Source organism: Peromyscus maniculatus, chromosome 8 (genome assembly GCF_049852395.1).
Source record: "Peromyscus maniculatus bairdii isolate BWxNUB_F1_BW_parent chromosome 8, HU_Pman_BW_mat_3.1, whole genome shotgun sequence".
NCBI lineage: Eukaryota > Metazoa > Chordata > Mammalia > Rodentia > Cricetidae > Peromyscus > Peromyscus maniculatus.
In genome coordinates this window covers 88164131-88187992 of record NC_134859.1, presented here as the reverse complement: position 1 = coordinate 88187992, position 23862 = coordinate 88164131, and the positions used below count along the sequence as shown (strand labels likewise).

The 23862-nt window shown below is 53.2% G+C and overlaps 2 protein-coding genes across 6 annotated transcripts; one reads left to right on the top strand and one right to left on the bottom strand.

The window, feature by feature from the left end:
* The first annotated feature begins 1956 nt into the window (after positions 1–1956).
* On the top strand, positions 1957–10613 carry Plekhh3 (pleckstrin homology, MyTH4 and FERM domain containing H3). Of its 5 annotated transcripts, none has more exons than XR_013053077.1 (13): positions 1957–2612; positions 4625–4680; positions 5034–5113; positions 5212–5403; positions 5490–5647; positions 5762–5882; positions 6675–6981; positions 7560–7767; positions 8089–8216; positions 8459–8591; positions 8772–9205; positions 9542–9733; positions 10228–10613. XR_013053077.1 is itself a non-coding variant. In XM_006992919.4 (13 exons), the coding sequence occupies exons 1-13, from the start codon at positions 2457–2459 to the stop codon at positions 10405–10407; spliced, it is 2370 nt and encodes a 789-aa protein (XP_006992981.1). In that variant the 5' UTR covers positions 1961–2456; the 3' UTR covers positions 10408–10613. The 5 variants fall into 5 exon arrangements, 3 of the variants coding, with proteins under 3 accessions (XP_006992981.1, XP_006992980.1, XP_076433769.1); XR_001576090.3 differs by having other exon boundaries at positions 8089–8225; XM_006992919.4 differs by having other exon boundaries at positions 1961–2612; positions 8772–9230.
* Positions 10614–11545: 932 nt separating this feature from the next.
* On the bottom strand, positions 11546–16897 carry LOC102905643 (tubulin gamma-2 chain). Its single transcript, XM_006992917.3, has 11 exons — positions 16646–16897; positions 16249–16361; positions 15882–16049; positions 15513–15581; positions 15140–15219; positions 14166–14292; positions 13152–13238; positions 12900–13049; positions 12331–12483; positions 12091–12252; positions 11546–11913 (listed from the first exon to the last, which is right to left on the bottom strand). The coding sequence occupies exons 1-11, from the start codon at positions 16692–16694 to the stop codon at positions 11716–11718; spliced, it is 1356 nt and encodes a 451-aa protein (XP_006992979.1). The 5' UTR covers positions 16695–16897; the 3' UTR covers positions 11546–11715.
* Positions 16898–23862: the final 6965 nt, after the last annotated feature.

Genomic DNA, 23862 nt, shown 5'->3' with positions numbered 1-23862 from the left:
TTGCTGAGTCGGCTAAAGCTTTTGAGGACTGACACTCCCTGTGCCTTCCCTCAAGTCTCTGCCAACCGAGGTGAGGTGGGAAAGCTGCCAGGTGAGGAGGGGCGGGTTTCCGCCAGAGTCAGTGTGTGAGAAAGGGCTTTCGAACAACCCTAGCGCTATCCAGTAATGGCTGCTTTAGCAAGTACCTAGTTCCCAAGCGTGTGAAAATGTGCAGGGTGATGCTGTCCCCAACTGTGTGTGTGTGTGGGGGTCCGGTCTGGAGGCAGGGATAGGAGGCAAGAGATTCTAGTTTTTGGACCTCTTCTAAAAGTCCTGCAATGGAAAGAAAAACACTAATTAAAAAGTCCAGTCTGCTGGTGTGTTAGAAGCTGCCTATAGCCCGAGCACTCCAGAGGCTGGGGGAGGGAGGGGACTGGGGGGGGGGGGAAGATCAAGAGCGATATCCTGCCTAAGAAGAAAAGGTAAGAAAAGGTTGAGTTATAATTTTTCACCTAGGATTAAAAACAGGGGGAGGGGGAGTGCAGCAATTTGCAAATTTCCAGAGAGGAGTTACTGGGTATGTAGAGAGTTGAGGGGGGCCGGGGTGTTGGTGCTTGTGCGGTTCATTTCCCCTGGGGACCAAGTCAAAGGAAATGCGTGGAGCTCGCCAGGAAAGAGGGAGGTTAGATATCAGAAAGAACTCTCCTGCAGGCCAAGTGTCGAGGATCTTGAAGAGGAAAGGATGTTATGGTTGCGAAGTCTCGAGCCATTTTCTTCCAGGGTGAAAGTACAGTCAGGATGGCTTCTAAGGAGACTGAAGGTGCACTGATTTCTGGTCTTTGCTTTGCACAATCACAAATACCAGGACTGGCTCAAACGAGACAATTCTCCCAGTTTAGTATCCGGTCAGCAGAGCTATACCCACTGCTCCAGACTGGAGTCCGGGGGCAAAAAGGGCGTGGCGTGCAGGTCCCTAGGGAGGCGTTGGCTTGAAGTCTTCACTCGGTCCGGCCCAGCCCTACCCAGCCAGGCTTGTCGGCGATCCTAAAGCCTCAGGCGGTAGAGATTTAAAACTTTGGCCTCTTGGAGCCAGAAGCCAGGGAAGGCCGGGAAGCTGCACAGATCCTCAGAGGGGCGCACGCTACCCACCGGAGCCGACCTGGAACCCTCCGCCAGGGACCGCGGGAATCGCCGCTGAGTCAGCATCGCGCGCGCGCCCGCTGTCGCCGGCTGTAGCACGGGCCCCGCCCTGGACTCCTAGCGCCCTTGTTAACCCCTTCTTGCTCAGAAATGGAGCATGTTCGCCCTGGGAGGCCTCCGATCTGTTTTCTGAGACTACAGAATTCCCTAGCATGCCTAGCCACTCTTCCCTGAACAAGCTAATACCTTGTAAATTGGCTTTTATCTGAGGTCTTTGTCCGAGGCTTCCTGGAGTTCCTTTCTCAGCTTTTTCACTTCAAAAGTGGGTTGACTAAGATCTAAAACCGGACCCTTTTAACTCACAAGGATGGAGAGCTGCCTCTGCAGCTAACTCTCCGGTGCAGGCGTGGGACGCCTCGCGGTTAAGGCGCTCTACTTGTGCAGCGATTGCAAGATGTGACAAGTCATCTCAGGGCAGCGGCCCAGCTTCCTTCCAGTTTTATGCCCTTCCTTCTCCAAACCCTAAGAGGGTTTTTAATTTGCTGCTTGGTGAACCAAGAGTTAAAACAAGAGCAAGAAGGCGGGCCTACGTGACGCCACAGGCACCCCGAGTCCGACCTCAGAAGCTGGGGCGTGGCTAACATCGCACGGCCCCCTCCCTCCCCAATTTCCCCCGCCTCTCGCTGCTGTCACTCAGCCAGAAGCACATGATGCAACCCGCCGCGGTTTCAAGCGTGGGATTGGTGGCACTGGCCGGCGCCAGGCACACAGATTGGGCAGAGGCGGCTGTGACGAAACGCAGACCCTGCCCTGTAAAGAAGGGAGGAGAGAAAGAAGAGGGAAGGCGGAGGGAAGGAGGAGGGAGAGGGAGGCGGGGTCCGGGAGCTCAGCTCGCGCCCCCAGCGCGCCAGTCCCGGGGCTGCAGGGAGCGCAGCGCGCGCCGCCCGGGCCCCGGCCACCGGACGCCCTACCGGACACGACCCTCCCTGGAGCTTGGACAACCGCCTACCACGGACACTGCACGGGCACTGCCCCCCACAGGGCTGGACACTACAACGGACACTACTTCCCAGCTCCGGACATTGCTCCTTGCTCCCTTCCCCCGGCCCTGGACGCTTTCCCCTCCCTCTGCCGGGGCCCAGACATTGAGCCCCCAGCAGGCTCTGGCGATCGTCCTCTTGCACCCCAGCACTGGACACGGCTTCCTCCCGGCCCCCTACTCTCCTCTTCTCGCGCCTCATCTCTACCCGGTTCGGGTCCGAGCACCTCTAGTCTCTCCGATCCCCCGCTGCTCGGGCGACGCTGCCCGCGCCCCCATTCCCCGACTGCTCGCCCGGATGCCTCTCCCCGGGGGATTGTGGTGGCTCCTCTGCTGCCGTCGAGGCTTCACTCTTCTGCACCGGGACTACGGGGACGGCGAGCTTAGCGGGGACGGGGACGAGGACGACGAGACCTTTGAGCTACGGACCCCAAGTCCAGCGGGCGGCCGCAGGGTAAGTTTGGAGGGATTTAGAACGGTGTTCAATTCTTCTCTCTACAACCGGTCGTCACGCCTGATCCTGCTCCATACTCGGGCCAGACGCCGTCCTCTTTGGCCCACTGGAAATGTGGGGGAGATTGTTGTCTGGAAGCCAGAGCCCCGGGAGCTTCAGGGGCAAGCAGCCCTACACGGGATGTGCCTGTGGGGCCTCGCGCCGCACACAGGGCGCTGTCCACCTGCTGGGGGCCCTGAGGCAGAGGAGGCGTCACGCGTGGCCCGACCTGGCCCTGCCTCTCCCTTCCCTGCCGGGCCCGCGTCCCATCCCGTCTCCTTCCGCCTCCGCCAGAGCCAAAGAATGTGGCGAGGCCGGCTGGGCGGCTCGAACGCCTGGGTTCGCTCTGCTCACAGTTCGTGAGCGCTGGGGCCAGATGCGGGAGCTCTCACCGCGGGAACCTGGGCGAGGGGGGAAAGACATCCTAGAATCGGGGTCTGCATCGGGGACCCCACAAAGGAAAAGCTGGGGACGATGGCCCTTTGAGGACTTCTCATTATCCTGCCACTTAGGACAGAAATCTCTGCCTTCTCTGGTGAGGCTCCTGGAAATCCCGTGGGAATGGTGAGGGTCTCTTGGCTGCCGGGTTTTTGTTTTTGTTTTAATCAAATCTCCCTGGGAGATACTGAGGCACCATTGGTGTGGAAGATCTCCATTCCTCGAGGAGCCCTCCCTCCCGCCTTTACCCACCAGAGGCAACCAGACCTCTGTGTGCTGTGGCCCGGGTCAGGCTCCCATCCCCCTGCTCAGGGGTCCCCAGCAAGCCCCGTGGCTCCATTCCTGGGTGGGGCGGGCTGCACCGCAGCCAGCGTTCGGCGCCAGCACCTGGCGAGGCAGAGGGCAGATAAATATAGAGGGGAGGAGGAGGGAAGCCGGGGGAAGCAGGGGACTGCGATTAGGGGAGTTGGTCTAGGGGGAGACCAGTACCTGCCCTCTGGTGGTGTGGTGGATACCCCCCACCCAGAACCTCCAGAAAAGAAATGGGTGCGCTCCCAGGGACGAGTCAGGACCTAGGAGTCCTCAAGCTTCCAGCATGGGCAGGTTCTCTGTCAAACAGGCCATGACCTCCCTTCTGCCCTACCTCCACCCCCTCCTCGGAGCTTGGGGACAGGTGTCCCTGGTCCTCCTTTTCCCTCCCCCCATCCTGGCTTAAGCAGCCTGGGCGCAATGGGACCATGGCACAGTTCCTGTCTAGCTGGCTTGGCTCTGAGTTGGTTTTAAGGCCTCCCTCAGACCCCAGGTTACAATTCAAGTTCCTAGGCAGGGGTTGAAAGTGGATTGTGGATGAGAAGGGCAAAATTCCAGACTCCCCCTGGCCTGAGGAGTATGTGCTTATCAGCCTCCTGCCCTCCTGAGCCCTAGCAAAGGGGCAGCTGTCACCGTCCTCAGGGTTGTCTGCAAAAGAACATACAAAGCTCTTGGACAAAGTCCTGTGCAAAAGGGTCCCTCTTCCCGTCATTAATCTCTGTACCCACCCCTCACCCCGGCTCGGGTCTTCCTCTTCCGTGGAGGTTCAGAGCCAAGCAAGAAGGGAGAAAGAGAATGTTGAAGAGGCTTCCACGGGGAGAAGGGATTTCATCACTTTTCCAGTTTCAAAGATGGAGTTAGAAGGCCCAGGGATGGGAGGGGACTTGCGCAAGGTATGGCAGTTGCTCAGTGGTCCAGCCAGTATTGGAACCCAGGTCTCTTGACTCCCAGCCCCTCCCCCCCATCACTCATATGATTGCATTTTCTAAGGGCAACGGAGATAAGCCTAGAGCTTCGGCCCTTAGCTCTCAGGCATTCTGCAGTGGTCCACAGAGACCTGCAGAAGGGACGATCCCAGAGTAGCTCTGGATCTTCCTGCCTAGTCACGACCCCCGACTGGGGGCACCCCTTCCTCAACCCTCCAGTGAGAGCTGGCCTGGCCTCAAGCGAAAAGACTGTTGTTGGGGGGGGAAGGACTCTGAGTGTCTTCCTGCCTGTCTCCCCAGGGTTCCCTGGACGTTACGCTGACTCAGCCCACAAGGAGCGGGCCGGTCTCAGACAGGTGAGCTTCCACTCCGAGTCCCTTAGTTCGGGGCAGCTGGTTCTCAGGACCCCCTTCCTCGCCATCTTCCCTCCCCGGGGTTGTGCAATAAGGGAGAGGCTCTGTGCCGCCGGACGCTGTGGTTTGGCTGGGGTCCCGGGGGGCGGTCCGGCCGGGGGCGCGGGGAGGAAGGGGGGGGTCCTAGTTATTTCTGGTGCAAGGTCAGAACGGCCCCGCGGTTCCCACAGCCTGGAGGATGGGTGCCCAGCTTGGGAGCTTGTACCCCTCGCAGTCTGGGGAGCCCCTAATAAGGAGCCCCGTGGAGGCGGGATGGAGGCCCCTCAACCTTGCCCAACTTTCCATCTCTGGCCCAGGCTGCAGAGCTGGGAAGAGACCTGGAGCCTCATCCCAGACAAGGGACTGCCGGAGGACGATCCTGACGTCGTTGTAAAAGGTGGGAACCCCTGGACTCAATCTGGAGACCCCCCCAAACCCAGCCCTCCAAGGAATAATGGGTCTTCTGGTTAATCTTTCTTCCCGGTCTCCTCCCAGGTTGGCTGTATAGGGAGCCCCGCGGGGGAGGGGCGCGGCCATGGCTGCTCCCGCGCCGAGCCTGGTTTGTGCTCACCAGAGATTCCCTGGATCAGTTCAGCGGCAGCGGGAAGGGGGCGAGGCGCCTGGGAAGCCTGGTCCTCACGAGCCTGTGTTCGGTGACTGGGCCGGAGCGCAGGCCCAAGGAGACCGGTGAGACATCCTCGAGAATCTCCCTACCTTCCTGGCAGGGGCCCCAACAATCCCTGATTGCCCTCTGTGGCCTCTCTTTCCACCAGGTCTGTGGTCAGTCACTGTGTCTGGCCGGAAACACAGCATCCGCCTCTGCTCTCCGCGCCAGGCAGAGGCAGAGCGCTGGGGGGTGGCACTTCGTGAAGTGATTGCTTCCAAGGCCCCACTGGAGACCCCTACCCAGCTACTGCTCAGGGACATACAGGTGAGAGAGAGTTAGTTCTCCAGTAAGAAGCAGGAGGGGGGTGGGCCTAATTGCTTTCTGGGCTCATGGAAAGCTCCCTTCCCCCATCAAGGTGACCCTCTTCCCGACTTCTAGGAGAGTTGTGGGGACCCAGAGGCAGTGGCCCTCATCTACCGGCGGAACCCTATTCTAAGGCACACCAGTAGTGCCTTGTATGCCCCACTCCTGCCCCTGCCCTACGGAGTCAGCGCTCCAGGTGAGTGAGTGAACCCCCAGGTCAAGTCTCCTTGAGGGATGGGGTGGGCTTGCTATAAGAACCCGAGTAGGCTAGCTGCCAGGGATGTAAGCCTTCAGGGTTCTGTCTCCTGGCTTCTCTTGGTCATTTGAGTGTATATGGGTGAACCTGGAAGCAGTCTAGGTTGGAGGGTAGCAAAACCAGAACAGAATAAAAACTCTGCCTCCTTTGCCCACCTCTAAGGATCTCATTCTGGCTTAATTCCTTCAGAAGCATTTGCACTTTCCTATCTTCTTCATTATACTCTTAAGACTAGGACATATCACCTTTACAGGTAGGGGGAAACCATCTCAGGGAGAAATTGTGCTAGCCTCATCCAGGTAGACTTCTTCCCACAAAGGGAGTACTGACTGACCCAAGTCCTATATGTAGAGGCTTAAAGGATGCCAGGAAACGAACCCTGGTTTGCGTGCCCAGAGAAGCTTTTTTTTTGTGGGGGAGGGGTGCCCACGGTGATGGGTACCCAGTTAAAGAATGGGGGAGGGGTTAAATTTATGGCTCTTAAGTCTTTCTCTTTTCCTTACTAGGACAGGCTAAGCCATCTAGAGGGGAGGAATTCATGGGAGGCAAAGGTTGAGAGTTTGGCTCTGTGGACCATTGCTTTCCCTCATTCTTCCCGTCACTCGTACCCTCCTCTCCATGCCACCCCGTGTCCTCATACTCCCTCTGACCCTCCTGTGGATCATGCCTCCTCCCAGGGCGCAGCTTTGTGTCCCCTCTCCAAACCATCCCTCCGCCCCCACCCTCCCGCAGGTCCAGGCTACGCACCCTTGCGAGAGGAGGCGGTGCGGCTGTTCCTGGCACTGCAGGCCCTGGAGGGGGCGCGGCGCCCCGGGCCCCTGATGCAGGGCGTGCTCCAGACCTGCCGGGACCTGCCTGCACTCCAGGACGAACTTTTCCTGCAGCTGGCTAAGCAGACCTCAGGTCCTGCCGGTCCCCCTGGGCTCCCTGCGACTCAAGATCCTGCAACCCTGCGGTACTGGCAGCTCCTCACTTGTATGAGCTGCACCTTCCGGCCTGGGGGAGCTGTTCGAGGGCACCTCCTGGGGCATTTGGAGAGGTGAGAAGGGATGCCTCAGCCAAAGAGCTACAGGGCTGGGAGAGAATGACAGCAAGAGCCTAGATGCAGAGAAGGGAACAGACATGCTCAAGAGCGGGCTTGGTGCAAATAACAGTCAGTAGTACCTTTGTGGGAATTACAAGATCATATCCACTTGTGACCAGGTGAATTACAGCAAGGCACTCCCTTTGAATAGAAGAAATAGAAAAAGGCAGGCTTTAAGGACTCATAGTAATGTGGTTGGATTTCAGATTTTAATCACGGGAAGATCAGGGAGCTGGAGGAAGTGGGCGGGGCAATTTTAGGAGAGCAGGCAGGAGACTTCGAAAATAATTCAGTTCCATGTAAAAACACCCAGAAGACATTTAGGTTGCACTCAAGAAATGTGAGTTATAGGAGAGGGTACTGACCAGATGTAATGATTTTTTTCTCTCCCATGCTTGGGAAACGTGCCCAAGACCCTCAAGCATGCTAAGCAGCCACTCAGCTACGCATTTTCACCCTTGACCATGTAAAATAAATTGTAAGAAAAGAAAAGACGCCCTTGGAACACTGGTCCTGGATTCCTTTTAATCCAGGACGGAGCAGGCACTCCCGGACTCAGAACTGGCGGAATATGCGCGCTTCATCCGGAAAGCTCTGGGCCGGACTCGGGGCCGAGAGTTGGTGCCCTCGCTAGCGGAGATCTCCGCGCTGAGTAGACGGCAGGAGCTGCTGTGCACCGTGCACTGTCCTGGAGCTGGAGCGTGTCCCGTGGCCATCGACTCCCACACTACAGCGGGAGAGGTGAGGCCGGAGAAGGTCTCCCTCAGGCTTCCGCTTCCGCAACCCGTCCTTCCAGCTCCTGTCTGTCCATCCATCCATCCACCCACCCACCCACGGTACTGGTGCTTGAACCCAGGGTCTCCAGCACTTTAAGCACCCTTGCCGGCTTCTCATGCTTGGCTCTGGCATTAAGTTTCTCCCTGTCTCAGATTTGTTGCTTTGGAAAGCCAGCGAATGGTGGTGATAAAACTAAGAGACCCTCTCCAGTAGGATCACCTCTTTGCAGATTTTTAAAAAGACCCCGGAGTGATCTGATTTTTCCTCTTCCTCCCTTCTCCCTAGGTGGCTCGAGAGTTGGTGGGGAGGCTAGGTTTGGCTCGGAGCCGGAACGCGTTCGCCTTGTATGAGCAGCGAGGGGCCCAGGAGCGAGCCCTGGCTGGGGGGACCCTCGTGGCCGACGTACTCACCAGGTTTGAGAAGTAAATGTCCAGCCCCAGCCCCGCGCTGTATTAGCCAATCTACTTAGCTTTTGTCTACCACTGAGCACCTTTGTCGAGGCCTGCCAGTTTCCTACCCGCCGGTGTGAAGTCTGACTTAAAAGGCTGGCCAGGGCTCCGCCCCAAACGTTTCTTGGTTCCGCCCCTTTCCCTATTAGCCTGAGCCTAAGGGGGCCCTGTTTCCCAGACTCAATGCATCTTTTTCCCTTGTGCAGTTTGACCTCAGAGGAAGCCGGACTGGAGGACTCGCCCGATTCCGGGTGGAGACTGTGCCTTCGTCTTCACGGACCTCTGCACCCAGAAGGGCTATCTCCAGACGGTCACGAATTACCTTTCCTCTTTGAGCAGGTGAGAGCTCTAGTTTCTACGACTCCAAACCGACCAAGGCCTGAAAGTCCTACTCCAGACCATCTTCAATTTGTTGTGACAACTTCGCGGGAGACTTTTTCTGAACCCAGACCTTCTCAGATTCCATGCACGAAGGTGTCTTCACGGCTCCTGTACTGATATCGCATGCCTCCCTTGCAGGCTCATGCTCTGCTGCTGCGCGGCCGGCCGCCCCCGCCCGATGACACGCTGCGCGCCCTGGCGGCGCTGCGCCTGCAGAGTTTGCACCGGGACTTTTCCCCGCGGGGGCCCCTGCCACGCCTGGACCGCCTGCTGCCGCCCCCCACCCCGCCGCGCGAACAGCCGCTGCGCCCTACCCCGAGGCCACAGCCCTCCGCCGCCCTGCTGGCCGGGGCGCTCTGGAGTCCAGGCCTGGCCAAGAGGCGGGCGGAGCGTGCCCGGCACGGTTGTACCGGCTGCTCGACGGGAAGCACAGCCCAGGTGGGAGGAGGCGGCGCCAGCTCGACGGCCGCGGTGCTGGGCGGCTGGAAGAGGCTACGGGGCATGGGCCAAGCTGAGGCCATGGCTGCCTACCTGGCTCTGGCGGCGCAGTGTCCGGGGTTCGGCGCTGCTCGGTATGACGTTCTGGAGCTGAGCACGGTGAGGGGGAGAAGGGAGAAGGGGACTCTGGTGGTCCAAGCCCCAACACCTTTACCCCAGAGCTACAGGCCGTCCTTCCCCAGCCTATAGGGTCATTTTATTCCCGACATATAGAACAGCTGGCAGCTACCCATCTCAACCCCCTGGACTCTCCAGCATTTGGGTTTGCACCTCCAGGTGCTTGTGGCCACTCCATACCTGTGCTGTAAATCAAGGGTCAAGGAAGCTCCCAGATCACACAGCCATTTCCCCCTACCAGAAGTAAAGCGGAAGCCCCGCCTTCGACCCTGACCCCGCCTGTCTCTCTGCAGGAGCCTGGTGGAGGTGCTCCACAGAAGCTATGCCTGGGTCTGGGAGCCAAGGCCATGTCCCTCTGCAGGCCTGGTGAGACAGAACCCATCCACAGCGTCAGCTATGGTCATGTGGCCGCCTGCCAGCTAATAGGCCCCCACACCTTATCACTGCGGGTGGGAGACAGCCAGCTCCTTCTGCAGAGTCCTCAGGTGAGAGAACACGGCGTATGGACAGCTGTAGACTCTAGGGCTCCAGCGTTGGTCAAAAGCAAGCTTAAGGAACTTACATTTGATTTGGGGGGAGTCCAATGATAAGCAAGGAATCAAAGACCAAGAGATAAATACTACAGAGTTAACTGGACAGGAATTGACCGGAGAGGCCTGAAGCCCTGGGTAAGTGGGGAGGGATTCTCAGGAAGATAGATAGCTTTAGGAAGATGTGGGGGGAGAGATGGAGGTGTGTGTGTGTGTGGGGGGGACCACAAGTACCAGGGCTGAGAGAAGAGTACTTAGTACTTAGTGTGCCGGGGATCAGAAAGGAAAATGACGGAGAGAGGAGAAAGGGAGAGAAGGTTGCCAGACTTGGTGCATGCAAGGAAGGCCCTACCTGGTAGGGGAAGCTGGAGCCCTAGAGCTTAGGAAGAGGAAAGAAAACAAGAGAGCCCGGCGGCCCCTGTTGCGCACTGACCGCTGCCCTCTCTTAGGTGGAGGAGATCTTCCAGCTGGTGAATGCCTACTTGGCCAACCCCTCCCCTGAGAGGCCCTGCAGCAGCCCTGCACCTCCGCCATGCCGAGACCTGCCAGACACTTCCCCTCCCAGCCAGCAGCAAGGTCTGGAAGAGCCCCAGGGACAGTCTGGCTGCCTGGGGCAGCTGCAGGACTGAGTCTGCCAAGAGGTCACGACTTTTCTTCTGCCTACAGCCTGGGCTGGGAGTGCTCTTGAGATTTGAGGAAACCATGGACCCTTTTTTGGCCCTGCAGGGACAGGGCGCACCCACACTCCAGGGCTGCCATGGGTGTGGACAGTTTTCTAGTTTGTTTCTTAATTTATTTGTAGAAGAAGAAAAAAAAAAATCCTTATTTACACAAACCCTTCCTGTGGGAGTGTTCTGGTCCTCGTCGGTGGGACATGCTCGAGTTCCGTGGCTCAGCCCCCCCACCCCCCCACTGTGGACGCCCACACACTGGGCTTTTACCAGGCACTGAGGGGAGTCTGAATACCACGGAGCTCCACCCTCCTTGACCTTCTGGATTTAACCTTCTCCTGGCCAGAGTGCCTTCATAGGATGGCGGGTGGAGCAGGCAAGAAGGCAGTACTGGAAGCTGGCAATTCCTCACCCTCTGCTCTCCATCGAGTGCTGTAGGGGTAGTAGCCTCCTGGGCTGGAGGGCAGTGAGTCATCAAGACAGGCACTACCAGGTCTTGGTGTTCAGTGCCTGGGCCCTATGTGGGCACGTGTTTGGTTACCCCATGCTTTTAGGATGAAATGGAGAGATGAAATGCCTGGAGCAGCATGCAGATGTGAAAACAACTCTGGCACAATGGGCACAAGCCTGCCCTTGAATTCTTATTCTGTCAGGTTGGGTTAGGTAGTGTTGAGTTCCTGGAGACTCCAGTGGTGATAAGTCCTAGCTCTTCTGACTTGCTAGGACTTACCACCACTGATACAGTTCACTGTATCACACTGTGTTCACTGGACACAGTTCAGCCCCTTTGCCCCTAAGACCCTACATCTCCCCCTTGAGTCTAGAGGCTAAGGCAACATCATGTAACTAGGAACAGCAGCTTAGGCACGGAGGACACAACAGGTCATGATCTTTCAGTAATCTGGAAGGGAACTGACCCTAGAAAACAGGCTGGTTGGAGGAGGCAGGGAGGGCCAGTGGGAACACACACTGAGACCTGGGCTAAGGAGTGAGAGGTCACAGCAGGTGAAGGCCAGCCTCCTATTGTGTGCCTGGATATGGAAGGTGGGCTCCTCCAGTCCCCATACTCACAGATCAAACTCTGCTATACTCATCATCAAGCTTTATTATTTTATTAGAAGTAAACAAGCATACCAAGAGCCAGGCTTGGAAGAGATAGGAGCAGCTCCTCGGCTGGACATGAACCTAGAAATGTGAGATGAAGTGGGGTCAGAGGGTCCAGGCATGGAGAGGGCGGCACTTGTCCAGGGCCAGCAGAGAATGTCATCACTGCTCCTGGGTGCCCCAGGAGATATAATCTGGCCGTGTAGCAGCGTGGTACTCATCAATGAGCTCCTGAACCACCTCCCTGGACCTGTCCATCTCCTCAAAGTTGTCCTTGAAGATGTCCTCCTTGCGGAACTGCTCAAGGAAGGCGCCCCGCTTCCATAGTTTGTCATACTGCTGGCAGGAACTTTCAAAAAGCTGGAGAGAAGGAGAGCTTCAGAATGGCATCCAGTGCAGGACACGGTACCAGGGACAGACAGTGGAACAGAGTGGCCAGGAGAGAGGGGTGTGGCTCAGGGATGGCAGCATCACCTACCATTCCTGAAGCCCTGGATTTGATTCTCGGTAACACAGACAACAGGAGACTGCACTCACCGAGGAGATACTGGTGTGGTTGGCCATCATGAGCCCGCTGACCCGGTGGGCTGAGGGAAGGTAGGGAGACTTCCTGGACAGGGCCACCTGGATGCTGGCTGGACCCCAGGGGATGAAGTTGGCCAACTTCCTTTCCCGAATCCTCTGCAGGCTCTTGTGGACCTAGGGTGGACAGAGAGGTGGTGGCTGCTGCTCCTCCACCCTGGGGGCCCAGAGGGTAGGGTGATGGGCCTCCCTTACCTGGGTGGGGTCCACCTCTCCCTGGATGATGTTGAGGATGGCGATGTAGCAGTGGTTGGTCTGACGATCCCGGCCTGTGGACACCATCACGTTCTTGGGCTGTAGCAGTCGCCTCATGACATCCAGGACTGTTGTCTTCCTCACACTGGCCACCTGAGGGAAGGGGGGTTCACAGGGACCATGTTAGCAGTCAGGGAGCAACCCAGAGATTCGTGGACAGACACAGGAGAGGAATCAACTATATCCCCATCAGCTTGGAGGTGGTGTGGTCTCTGGAAATGTCTTTAGATCAGGTCTGTGCTGACTGAGTCCTGCCATGGGTTAGGATCTAGGCTCTCAGCTCAGCAAACCCATGCCCTTGTGCATGAGCAGCGGCAGATCAATGAGCACTGCTTGCAGGAGCCAAAGGCGGTGGGCAGTGGAGACAGGGCAGCAAGCAAGGGGCACAGTGCCAGTCCCTGAGACCAGAACCCGGGGAGGTGGGGTGGAGAAGAGCTGCAAAGGGCAGCTCATGGTAGAGCAGGGGAAAAAGAAAGGCCACGGTCCTGGGACCCTGCGGGAGCGCTTACTGACTGGTCCGTGGTGAGAGGTGTATAGCCGGTCATGAGGAAGTGGAGCCTGGGGGTGGGAATGAGGGAGGCGATGAGGCCGATGAGGTCATTGTTCATGTAGCCAGGGTAGCGCAGGGTGGTGGTGCTGGCTGACATGATGGTGGACACCTGGGAACAGGAGATACTGTGTTATGGGACTTGATGGAGGTGGACCATCTCTCCTCTGACGACCCTCTAGCAGAGGGCTTCCATCCCAGGAGCGGGACTCACCAGCTGGTTGATCTGGGAGAAGGATGGGTTCTGGATGTGCAGGCGGTCTGTGGCGATCCGGTTCAAGGCTGTGTTGTCCAGCACCACCTGGCAGGACAGAAGGAATCAGTAACACCTTTTGAGGCAAAAGGGGACACTGAAGTAAGATACAAATAGCTTAGTTTCTGCAAACCCCCAAACCAGGAAGTGGGTTTGCTACCTTCCAAGAAATACCCTATCTCTGGGGCAGGATGATGCAGGACAGTAAACAAATGTCTCCCGTGTGCTTTGGTTCTGGAAAGACTACAGAGAACAGACATGGGCTTTGCCGCCATCAGGCCTAACTTTAGTGAAAAAGCAAATATTAAAAATGAGGCTGGAGGTAGAGCTTGTGTTCAATCTCTTACCAATAACTACAGTAGGCACTGTAGCACACACTTATAATTCCAGTTATTCAGGAAGCTGAGGCAGGAGGAATCACAAGTTTGAGGCCAGCTAGGGCCATTTAGTAAGTTCCTGTTTCGTTTCTTTTCTTTTTCAGTCTTGAGACTAGGTCTCACGCTGTAGTTCAGACTGTCTTGGAACTTAACTATGTAGCCCGGGCTATCCTAGAACTAATAGTGATCCTCTTGCATTAGCCTTCTGAAAAATGGAATTATAGGCATAAATCACCACATCCAGCTAAACTCTGTTTCTAAATAATTAAAAGTTTAGTTAACAATATACACAAAGGGATCTGACCTTGCCTGCATAGTGGGCATAAGGTTTTGCTACAAACATGACCCTTGAGTTAAAGTATAAGGAGACACTGAACAGGCAAAATGGGGTGTATATCGGGATAGGGGAATACTCCTTGTTGAGGGTCATACTGCCCCAAAGGCCAGGAAGAAGCTTGGGAGTTGGGATCTTAGTTCATAATTTGGCCTACATGGCATGATTTTGTTGGGTGTTCTTTGTGGGCCAGGGCTAGAAAATGGCAAGAGCTGTCTGTCCTTCAAAGGCGGGCCAAGCTCCTGGCTGTCTTCACTCACTCACCACACAGTCTGCATTCTGGGTCAGCCTCTTTAGGGTGAGAAGGGAGTTGTAGGGCTGGACCACCACATCACTCATCTCGTCCTGATTGGGAAACACAGAGTATGTCTGCACCAATTTCTTGGGGTACCTAAAGGCAAAGAAGAGGGAAAAGAGAGGGTGTCCCGTGAACTGAAAGGACTTCCCTGACTACTTACCTCCTTTCCAAGTGCCACAAAAGGAGCATGAGCAGACCTCAGTGTTCAGCACCCAAAGGATAAGCCACAATTCTCTAGATCCCAAGGTAACTTCCCATCTCCCTACTCAGTTATTGCTTCCAAGGTTTTACCTGGATGGTTCTGTCCTTGTGACTGGAATAGGGAGAGCAGAAAAAAGACCTCCAGCTCAAGGAGGAAAAGGAACAGAATGGAAAGAGGTCGCCTAGGAATTCTGCTTTAGTTCCTGTACTGTAACAAACACCTCAGCAAAAAGCTGCTTGGGAAAGAAGGGGCTCATTTGGCTTTTAGTTCCAGATTACAACCCATTATGTCAGGAGTTAAGGCAGGATGTCCACAGTAAAGAACAGAGAGAAGAGATGCATGGATCCTTGCTTCTGCTTGACAGCTGGCTTTCTCCTCTTTTATGCTGTTCAGAAAGCCCTAGGCTAGGTCTTCCTGTATCAATGAACAAGACAGTCCCTTCCAGACATGTTAACAGGCCAGCTTGATCTAGATACTTCATCAAAACTCTCTTCCTATTGGCAAGGTGACTTCCTGGTAAGGTGACTCAGTGGGTAGGGTAAAGGTGCCTGCCACCACTCTTATTGACCTGGGACCCACACCGTGAAAGGAGAGAGGCAAACTCCCACACACTGACCTCTGCACATATGCAGGGACACGTATGCCTCCTCACAAGTAAACAAATGAAGACGCAATTAAAATATTAACCAGCACACCGGGGCATCAGGGCTAATGACCTCTTCTCAGACTCAGGCTTACCTGTCATTCAGTCTTTCTAAGAGGTAGGAGCCCAGACCAGAACCTGTCCCTCCAGCAATGGAATGGCACAGCACGAATCCCTGAATGGGGAGAGAGAGAGAGAGAGAGGCAGTGTCCAGAGATCTCACCCTTGCCTCTCAGGCTCCTTGGGAAGGTTCAGAGACCAAGTAGTATCTGAGTAATCCATGCCCAAGAAGCTGATATCATTGAGATTGACTTTGATTTCCCCGAGAACACAGCAATATTTTAATAGCCCTCATGCTCCCTGTATCGTGTCCCCAAACAGATGTTGAATTGAATGTTTGCATCACATCATGTGTTGAGACCACCCCTGACCTTTCTTGCAGCATGCTTTACCACAGAAGAACCTCACCTCTAGACTGTCACTTCCGTCTGCTTCTCGGTCTATGATGTCAAAGATGTCCTCGTGAATTTTCTCACCCTGTATATAGACATGGGAAGGGAAAGTCAGGCCAAAGGTTCTCAGCACCAAGAACTCCACCCTTTGTCTCTGTTGCTGTCCCGAAGCCGATCTTCCCAGTCAGAATCCTTCTCGACCCAGAATTGCTACTTTGTGAATGATTTACATAAAATTTGCATAACCTCCTTCCTGGCAGTCCCTCTTCTCATCCTATCCATTTGTCTCGTATTTATTGCCAGTCTAGTCTGGACAGATTCCCAGATTGACTTGAGCGTTGCCTTGTCCCAGGCTAGGGTTACCGAGGAACTCTGGGACTGACACCTGTGAGAATCCTCTGCCCCAGTTGTTGCCCGCTCCTCCTCCATGCTCGGACAGGTAGATGTTCTCTGGGTTGTAGAGCTTGGCATAGGACGAGTTGAGGATGGAATGGATCACCCGGGGCTCCAGGTCCAGCAGCACAGCCCGGGGGATGTAATGCTCATCATCTGCCTGTCAAAGGGAAGCCCACAGGATGGGCCCTGAGAGCCTGGATGGGTCAGGTCCTGAATCCTCCCAACTCTGGCTGCTGCAGGCCCTCCCTCCTTAAGACTGCCATTGTGTTCCCATCTGCCCAGTGAGTTTCCCAGCACCAGGTCGCGCTGCCCGTCCCTTCAGGTCCTAGGGTCCTGGTCAAGTCACTGGGGGGCACCTGGTAGAAAAAGACGTCCTTGCGGTCAGTGCCTTCAGTGGCGAACTCCTCTACGATGCCCTCGGGGCTGATGCCATGCTCAGCACACAGCTGTTTCCAGAACTCGAACCCAACTGGGGGAGGGGGAAGAGGCCCAAGTCTGCTAGAGCCTTAAGGCCGGAAGACCCCAGCTCAGAGGCTATTACATTCAAGAAGGTGACCCAAGACGCCTGGAAGTTGTCACAGCCCAGGACTGAGGAGGCAGGTCTTGCCTGGATCATCATGCGCAATAGGGTAAGAAAGGTGGTTTATGGGAAGGACAAAAGGGATCGGTGGGTACCAGGCACTTGAATGCGGCCCAAGGGATAGAACGAGAGACTGGGGGGGTGGGTGGGGGGCCCGGCGGTCGCTTGCTCACTCTGGTTGCCGCACTGGCCCAGCTGCAGGGTGATGATCTCCCGGGGCATCGCCGGTCAGACGTGAGCTCGTCCGCCCCGGCCCGGCGGGAGTCCCGGCTGAGAGGAACGCCTAGCAGCCGGGACCTCAGGACATGGGGAGCGCGCTGTCTGCCGGTGTTTTGACGCGGACGCTGGGTCTGCGCGTGTGCAGTATGGGCCTCTCCGCAGCCGGCGGGCGGCAGAGCCCATCCTGGGCATCATTTTCTCTCCTCGCAGTCACAGCTGGAATTCAGCACAGGCGCAGAGTGAGGCCACGCCCCCGCATGTCAGGATGTGCGCGTGCGCGCAGCGAGACATTTAGCGAGCCGAGGATACCCACTTGGCCTTGGGGGAGGGGAGGAAGAAACAGCCAGGTGGATGCACCAAGTGTGGGAGTCACCTACCTACACTTGCCGGATGCCTTAGATCGAGGGGCTAGATTTAAGCCAACTTTTTCTTTAAGTATTGGGGAATTGAACCCATGTCCCTGAGCATAGTAAGAACCTGTTATACCACTTAGCTACACACCCAGCCCAAGCCACGTTTTCTTTCTTTTATTTTTTTCAATTTCTATTTTATTTTCATATTTTTACACTATAAAAAAGTACAAAATTTGCCACCTGGAGCCAGGTGTGGTGGTTCGTGCCTTTAATCCCAGAATTTGGGAGGCAGAGGCAGGTGGATCTTTGTGAGTTTGAGGCCAGCTTATCTATTGAGCGAGTTTCAGGCAAGCTGAGGCTTCATAGTGAGACCCTGTCTAATGAAATAAAAAATTACCTTCTCAGACTGGCCAGGTGTCGTAAAGGCCCTCGCTGCCAAACCTGCCACTATCTGGAGTTTGATCCCAGGACCTTCATGGTGGAAAGAGAATCAAGAATCCATTCCTGGATTGTCCTTTGACCTCTCTATGTGTGTGCTCTTGGGGCCTACAAACCGACACTAAATAAATAAATATATGTAAAATTAAAAAGTCAACCCAGGTGGTGGCTCATACCTTTCATCCCAGCACTCAGGAGACAGAGACAAGCCAGTCAATCTACATAGTGAGATCTAGGACAGCCTGGGCTATATTGTATCAAAATAAATAAATAGCCAGGCAGTGGGTAACCACAACTTTAATCTCAGCACTCAGGAGGCAGAGGCAGGCAGATCTGTGAGTTGGATGCAAACTGGTCTACAAAAATTGAGTTCCAAGACAGCTAGAGCTGTTACACAGAAAAACCCTGTCTCCAAAAAAGCCCAAAATAAGTAAGTAAACAAATAGATAAAGTTTACCATTTTAACCTTTTGTAAGTGTACTGTTCTATGGCATGAAGGTCTTCCACATTTTCAATGATGATGACCTTATTTAGAACTTTTTGATTTGGGGGGAGGGGGAGATAAGGTGTTATGTGTCCTAGGCTGGCCTCAGCCTCACTCTGTAACCCATAATAACCTTGAACTCTAGTTTTTCTTGCTGGTGTTTCTCAAGGAGCAGCATTGCAGACCTGTGCCGCCTCAGACAGAACTTTTCCAACTTCCCAAACTGAAACTCCATATCCCCAATCGTCTCCCCGCTTCCTCTCCAGCCCTTGACAACGGCCATCCTTTCTGTCTTAGGAATTTGCCTTCTCTATGTACCCAAGGGGCATCATGCAGTATTTTTCCTTTTGCTCCCACCCATTCCTTTCAGGTAGCAACATGTCTTTAGGATCCCTCCATTTGTACCTATGTCAGGACACCTTTGCCTTTTAAAGTTGGATAATAAGCAGGGCAGCGGTAGCACAAGCCTTTAATCCCAGTCCTTGGGAGGCAGAGGCAGGCAGATCTCTGATCTCTGAGTTCGAGGCCAGCCTGGTCTACAGAGAGAGTTCCAGGACAGCCAGAGCTATTATACAGAGAAACCCTGTCTCAAAAAACAAAAACAAAAAACTAAATAAAAGTTGAGTAATATTCTGTATTATATATATATATATATATAACTTGTTTTTGATCCATTCTTCTCTCAATGGCTTCCTCCTCCTTCTTCCTCTTCTGCTTTTGATACTGGGAACCGAATCTAGGACTTTGTTATCACATGAGGCTAGTGCCCTCCCTCAAGCTATAATTACAGTTCTCCTTTTAGTTAAAAAGAATAAAAACAAACAAACAAACACCATTGGGGTTGGAGAGAAGGCTCAGTCAGAAGAGCACCGGGTTTGATTTCCAGCACCTGTGTGTCCTGTGATAAAACATTCCTGGGGAGACACTCACATCTACTCACCCCAGACACAGAGCCCACAGCAAACAGACCATAGTACAGATAACACCAAAATCCAAGTTGATGAACCAGTGAGTTTTATTGGGGTAACTTACAGGAATATGGGTGAGGGGTTACTTACAGTAGCAGAAATGACTCCAAGATAGCCGCATCACCAAAGCCCACCCCAGCATGGCCGCTCACACTACACGGACAGCTCAACGGGTTGGACAGTGTCCTTTCCAAGTGACGCAGTTGGTCTGAACCCCTTCCAGGCATCTTGATTGGTTTTGGCTTCTTCCAGGGAACCAGCTTGGTCTGAGTCTTCTTTGGAGCTCAGCTTCACTTTGTCCAAGAGGGACTCGCAGCTTTTATTGCTGACTCTGGCAGGGAAGGGGCCTAGTGATTCTGGTCAGTTTCAGGAACTTCCTGAAGCTCTTTTGAGTCTTCCTGCCTAAGGAGCTTCACTGAATCATGGAATGTTTCGGATTTGGAGGAAATTGCTGCACATTACTATGTGGTGGCTAAGTACTGTCTTTAACTCCAGTTCCAGAGGATCTGAGGGCTTCTTCTAGTTCCTGCTGGCACTGTACACATGTGGTGCACAGACCCTGCAACCCAAACACCAGTACACATAGAGGAAAAGAAATCTTTAAAAACAAGATAAAATTTTAAATTTTGTTTTATTTTATTTATTTGTTTGTTTATTTTTGAGGCAGGGTTTCTCTGTGTAGCTCTGGCTGTCCTGGAACTCACTCTGTAGACCAGACTAGCCTTGAACTCACAGAGATCCGCTTAACTTTACCTCATGAGTACTGGTATTAAAGGAATGTGCCACTACCACCTGGCTAAATGTTTGTTTTAAATTGTGGTGTGTGTGTGTGTGTGTTTGTGTAGGAATGGTGAATTCCACTCAACAGCAGCCAGTGTGTTAATCTCTTGACCATCTCTCCAGTTCCTTCTTTTTACTTTTTAGTTTGAGGTAGAGTTTCACTAAACTGCCTAGGCTAGCCTTGAATTTATGACTCTGACTCAGCTTCCTGAGTAGCTGGGATTACAGGCACATGACACCTGGCCCAGTTCACTTTTTTTTTTCTTTTTTGTTTTTCACGACAGGGTTTCTCTGTGTAGTTTTGGTGCCTGTCCTGGAACTCACTCTGTAGACCAGGCTGGCCTCAAACTCACAGAGATCCGCCTGGCTCTGTCTCTCAAGTGCTGGGATAAAAGACGTGCACCACTGCCTCCTGGCACCTGGCCACTATTTGCTTAATTAAATTTTATGTGTATGAGTGTTTTGCCTGATTGTATGTACCATGTACATGCCTAGAGTGCACAGAGATCAGAAGAGGGTGTCAGATCTCCAGAACTGGAATTACAGATGGTTGTGAGCCACCATGTGGGTGTTGGGAATTGAACTCAGTTCTTCAGCAAGAGGAACAAGTGTTCTTAACCATTGAGTGATCTCTCCAGCCACTACTACTGCTATTATTATTATTATTATTATCATCATTATTGTGTGTATATCATGTGTGTGTAGACAGGCAGACAGGCACATACCATGGCATATGGAAGTCAGAGGACAACTTTAGGAATTGTCTCTCTCCTACTGCAATGTGGGTTTCAGGGATCACAGCCATGTTTCTGGCTTGCATGGCAAGCATGTTGGCCCACTGGGCCATCTTACCAGCCTCTATTCTTGTGGTGCTGGCTGTGGAATCCAAGGCTCACATATGTTAGGGTAGGCCTCTGCCTCTGCCTCTGCCCTGCACTCCCAGCCGTTCTGATCTTTCCAGCTGAGTTTCAGTGGATGAACAAAACAAGTTTATTCTTCATTCGTATAAGCATGCTCAGCTTTCATTGCTTACACTGGCAGGGACAGGCCTAGACTCTAGTCAGTTTCAGGGACTTCCTGAAGTTATTTTGAGTTATTTACCTTCCTGCTGAAGGACTTCCTGCAGGATGGAATGTTTAGATCCTGGAAGAAACTGTTAACACAACATGTTTTTCCTTTTATCCTAGATTGCTGTAGCAACTAACATTGTTCTGGTTTTTTCTATACCTGCATCTACACCTGGGTTATCAGGTGGTCATTTCTGTCAGTTCCACGGATGCTGGATGTAATTTATTGTTTCTAATTATCACAGTGAACTCTATTGAACTTTCCTACCCATCTTCCTTTCTTTCTCCTCCCTTCCTCTTTCCTTTGGAAAGAAAATGAGTTTTGTGAGTGCCCTGCAGGGGCAGGCAGCCCGGTACTAACAAGATTACTACCACCTGCCAGCTCCACTTTTGTTACAGTTTGGGGTTTCTTCCTCTCTAAATTGCCTGCTCTTTGGATTTTCTCTTTAGACATTTTAAGATAGTGTACGGCCAGGCATGGTGGTGCACACTTTTAATCCCAGCACTTGGTTGGTTGAAGAAGATTTTTCAGAGCAGGCCAGCCTGGGCTGCAAATCAAGACCTTGTCTTAAAAAACAAAACCAAAAACAGCTGGGCGGTGGTGGCACAAAGCATTTAATCCCAACACTTGGGAAGCAGAGGGCAGGCAGATCTCTAAATTCGAGGTCAGCCTGGTCTACAGAGCGAGTTCCAGGACAGCCAGAGCTACACAGAGAAACCCAGTCTCGATTATTCTTGTCTCAAGCTATGTCTTAGTTTAAATACCTAGAGAAGATTTTGATGGGTTGGTGAGATGGCTCAGTGGGAAAAACACTTGCCCCAAAGCCTGGAGACCAGAGTGCAATCCCCAGAACCCACCTAAAGGTAGGCAAGAGACTACTGCATATAGTTGTCCTCTGACCTTCATATGCACAGTAACAGAAGTCTATTTAAAAAACAATTTAACTTAGAAATAATTTTGTTCCCAGCCCCGGCGTGTCTCGGGCACTACCCCTGACCTTCAGCTCCAGCTTGCCATTTTCATCTTCCTGCAGTTCGCCACCCATCTTTTTCTTTATGTGTTGCCTGGTTGGTTAGTCGCAGAGCCCCACATCTGTCCGATGCTTTCTTCCAGCTGTGCTGGGATAGTTCGGCTTGCTCCCTGTAGGTCTTCAGTACATCTGGAATTTATCTGGAGGCTGCTGTGCGATAGGGATCTATTTTATTTTTTCCATATGGATGTCCAATCGTCTCCGAACCAATTACTGAGGGGTCGGAGCAGCCTCTTCCAGACCCTGGAACATTCTAAATCGCTGTTCGATCACTTGTTCGCTGCTCTCTGCAAGCAGGCTGGACTGTGGACTACCAGCCTCAGGCTTCTGTCCTGGTCTGGCTGCCTTTCTCTAGGAGGGAGACACTGAAAGTTGCTAGGCAAAGTACCTCTACCAAGTCATGATCAGACAAGGGTTTTTCTTTTCTTTCCTTTCTTTCTTTCTTTTTTTTCTTTTCTTTTCTTTTTTTTTTTTTGGTTTTTCGAGACAGGGTTTCTCTGTGTAGCTTTATGCCTTACCTCGAACTCACAGATATCCGCCTGCCTCTGCTTCCCGAGTGCTGGGATTAAAGGCGTGTGCCACCACCGCCTGGCTTCCTTTCTATTTTTAAAAGAGAACTCAGCTGCCTTCCAGCCTCTCTGCCTAGAATCTTCTGGACTTCTGTAGAGGCTCTAGCCTCCCCTCACCAAGGGGCCTCCTTTCTTTACAGGTTAGTTAGCAAGCGACCCCAAGAGGATGTGTCAGGGAGGGCCTGGCTACTGCCTTTGAAGTTTGAGGGTGGGGTGGGAGAGCCCGGCTTTGTGCCTGCAGAGTGGTGGTGGGGGGTGCTCTTCAGAGGCCGGGCCTTCTGTGAGTCTACCCCGAAGCCTGGATAAATGGGAGTGAACTCACCTCCCCACCCTGTGAGCCTGGTGGGGCTCAGTTTGCTGCCTTTCAAATAAGCTGTTAGCCGTTTATGAATTCTTGGGAATGGGAGAATTAAATTTCACCGTTTCTTGGATTAATAACAGTGACTTTCTGATTCTGTCTTGTACTCTGCTGCAAGTGGGGACTTTCTTCAAATCCCAATTTGCAGGTAAGCAGATTAGAATGTGTCCATTATACTCTGACAGGGCAGAGACACCTCTCCTCCTAGTCTCGTGGAGATGAGTGGGAAACTGAGAAACCTGTGTGTTGGCAGAACGGAGGGTAAACTCTCCCAGCTGTTTCTGCTGCTGATCGTCGGAACGACTTAAATGAGATGGAGAATGGGCGCCTAGCACAGGCCAGATGCATGGCCAAACCGCAACCACCATGAGCCGTTACCCTCACCCCTGGATGGAATCGGACATGAAGGGTAGCTTGGGTGTTGCTACAGATGAACAATCTTATTCAGGGAACAAAGAAAATGGATGTTTAAGTAACTAAAAACAAAACACAACACCCAAACTCAAGATAGTTATATTGTACAGATTGGGTTTTGGATCTGAATTCTACTGACAAGCAGAAAGCTTGGGTAGTTGGTCTCACATCCATCCAGGATCTCAAGGTCCTTTGTCTGTGGCTGGTGTTGAGCATCTCTTGGCTCAAGGTTTTCTGATCCAGGTTATGATAATTAGTAGGATGTGGTACCTTTGAGGCCTCAGCCTGTCTTTCATAATACCTGTGGCATTTGTAAACCTACAAGTATGTCAAACATCCAGGCCTTTTATTGGGGACATAACCAGTACTAATGAAACATGGGTTCAGGTGCCCCTTCATTTCTCTCTCTCTTTTTTTTTTTTTTCTCTTTTTGAGATCAGGGTCTCACTGTGTAGCCCTGATTGGCTGGGAACTCGCTCTGTAGACTAGGCTGGTCTCAAACTCACAGAGACCCACCAGCCACCAGGCCTGGCTGCACCTTTATTTCTGCCTTGCCTGGAGTTACTGCATGAGTTACTCGGGTGTCTTGAGGGGGTGAAGAGAGGTGTGAGGTGGGGAAATGAGACCATTTCCCAGGGCCTGGAAGGAAGAGCAGTGTGCTAATCCCACTTAGCAGCTACATAAAGCTACTCCAGGCCAGGAATCTATG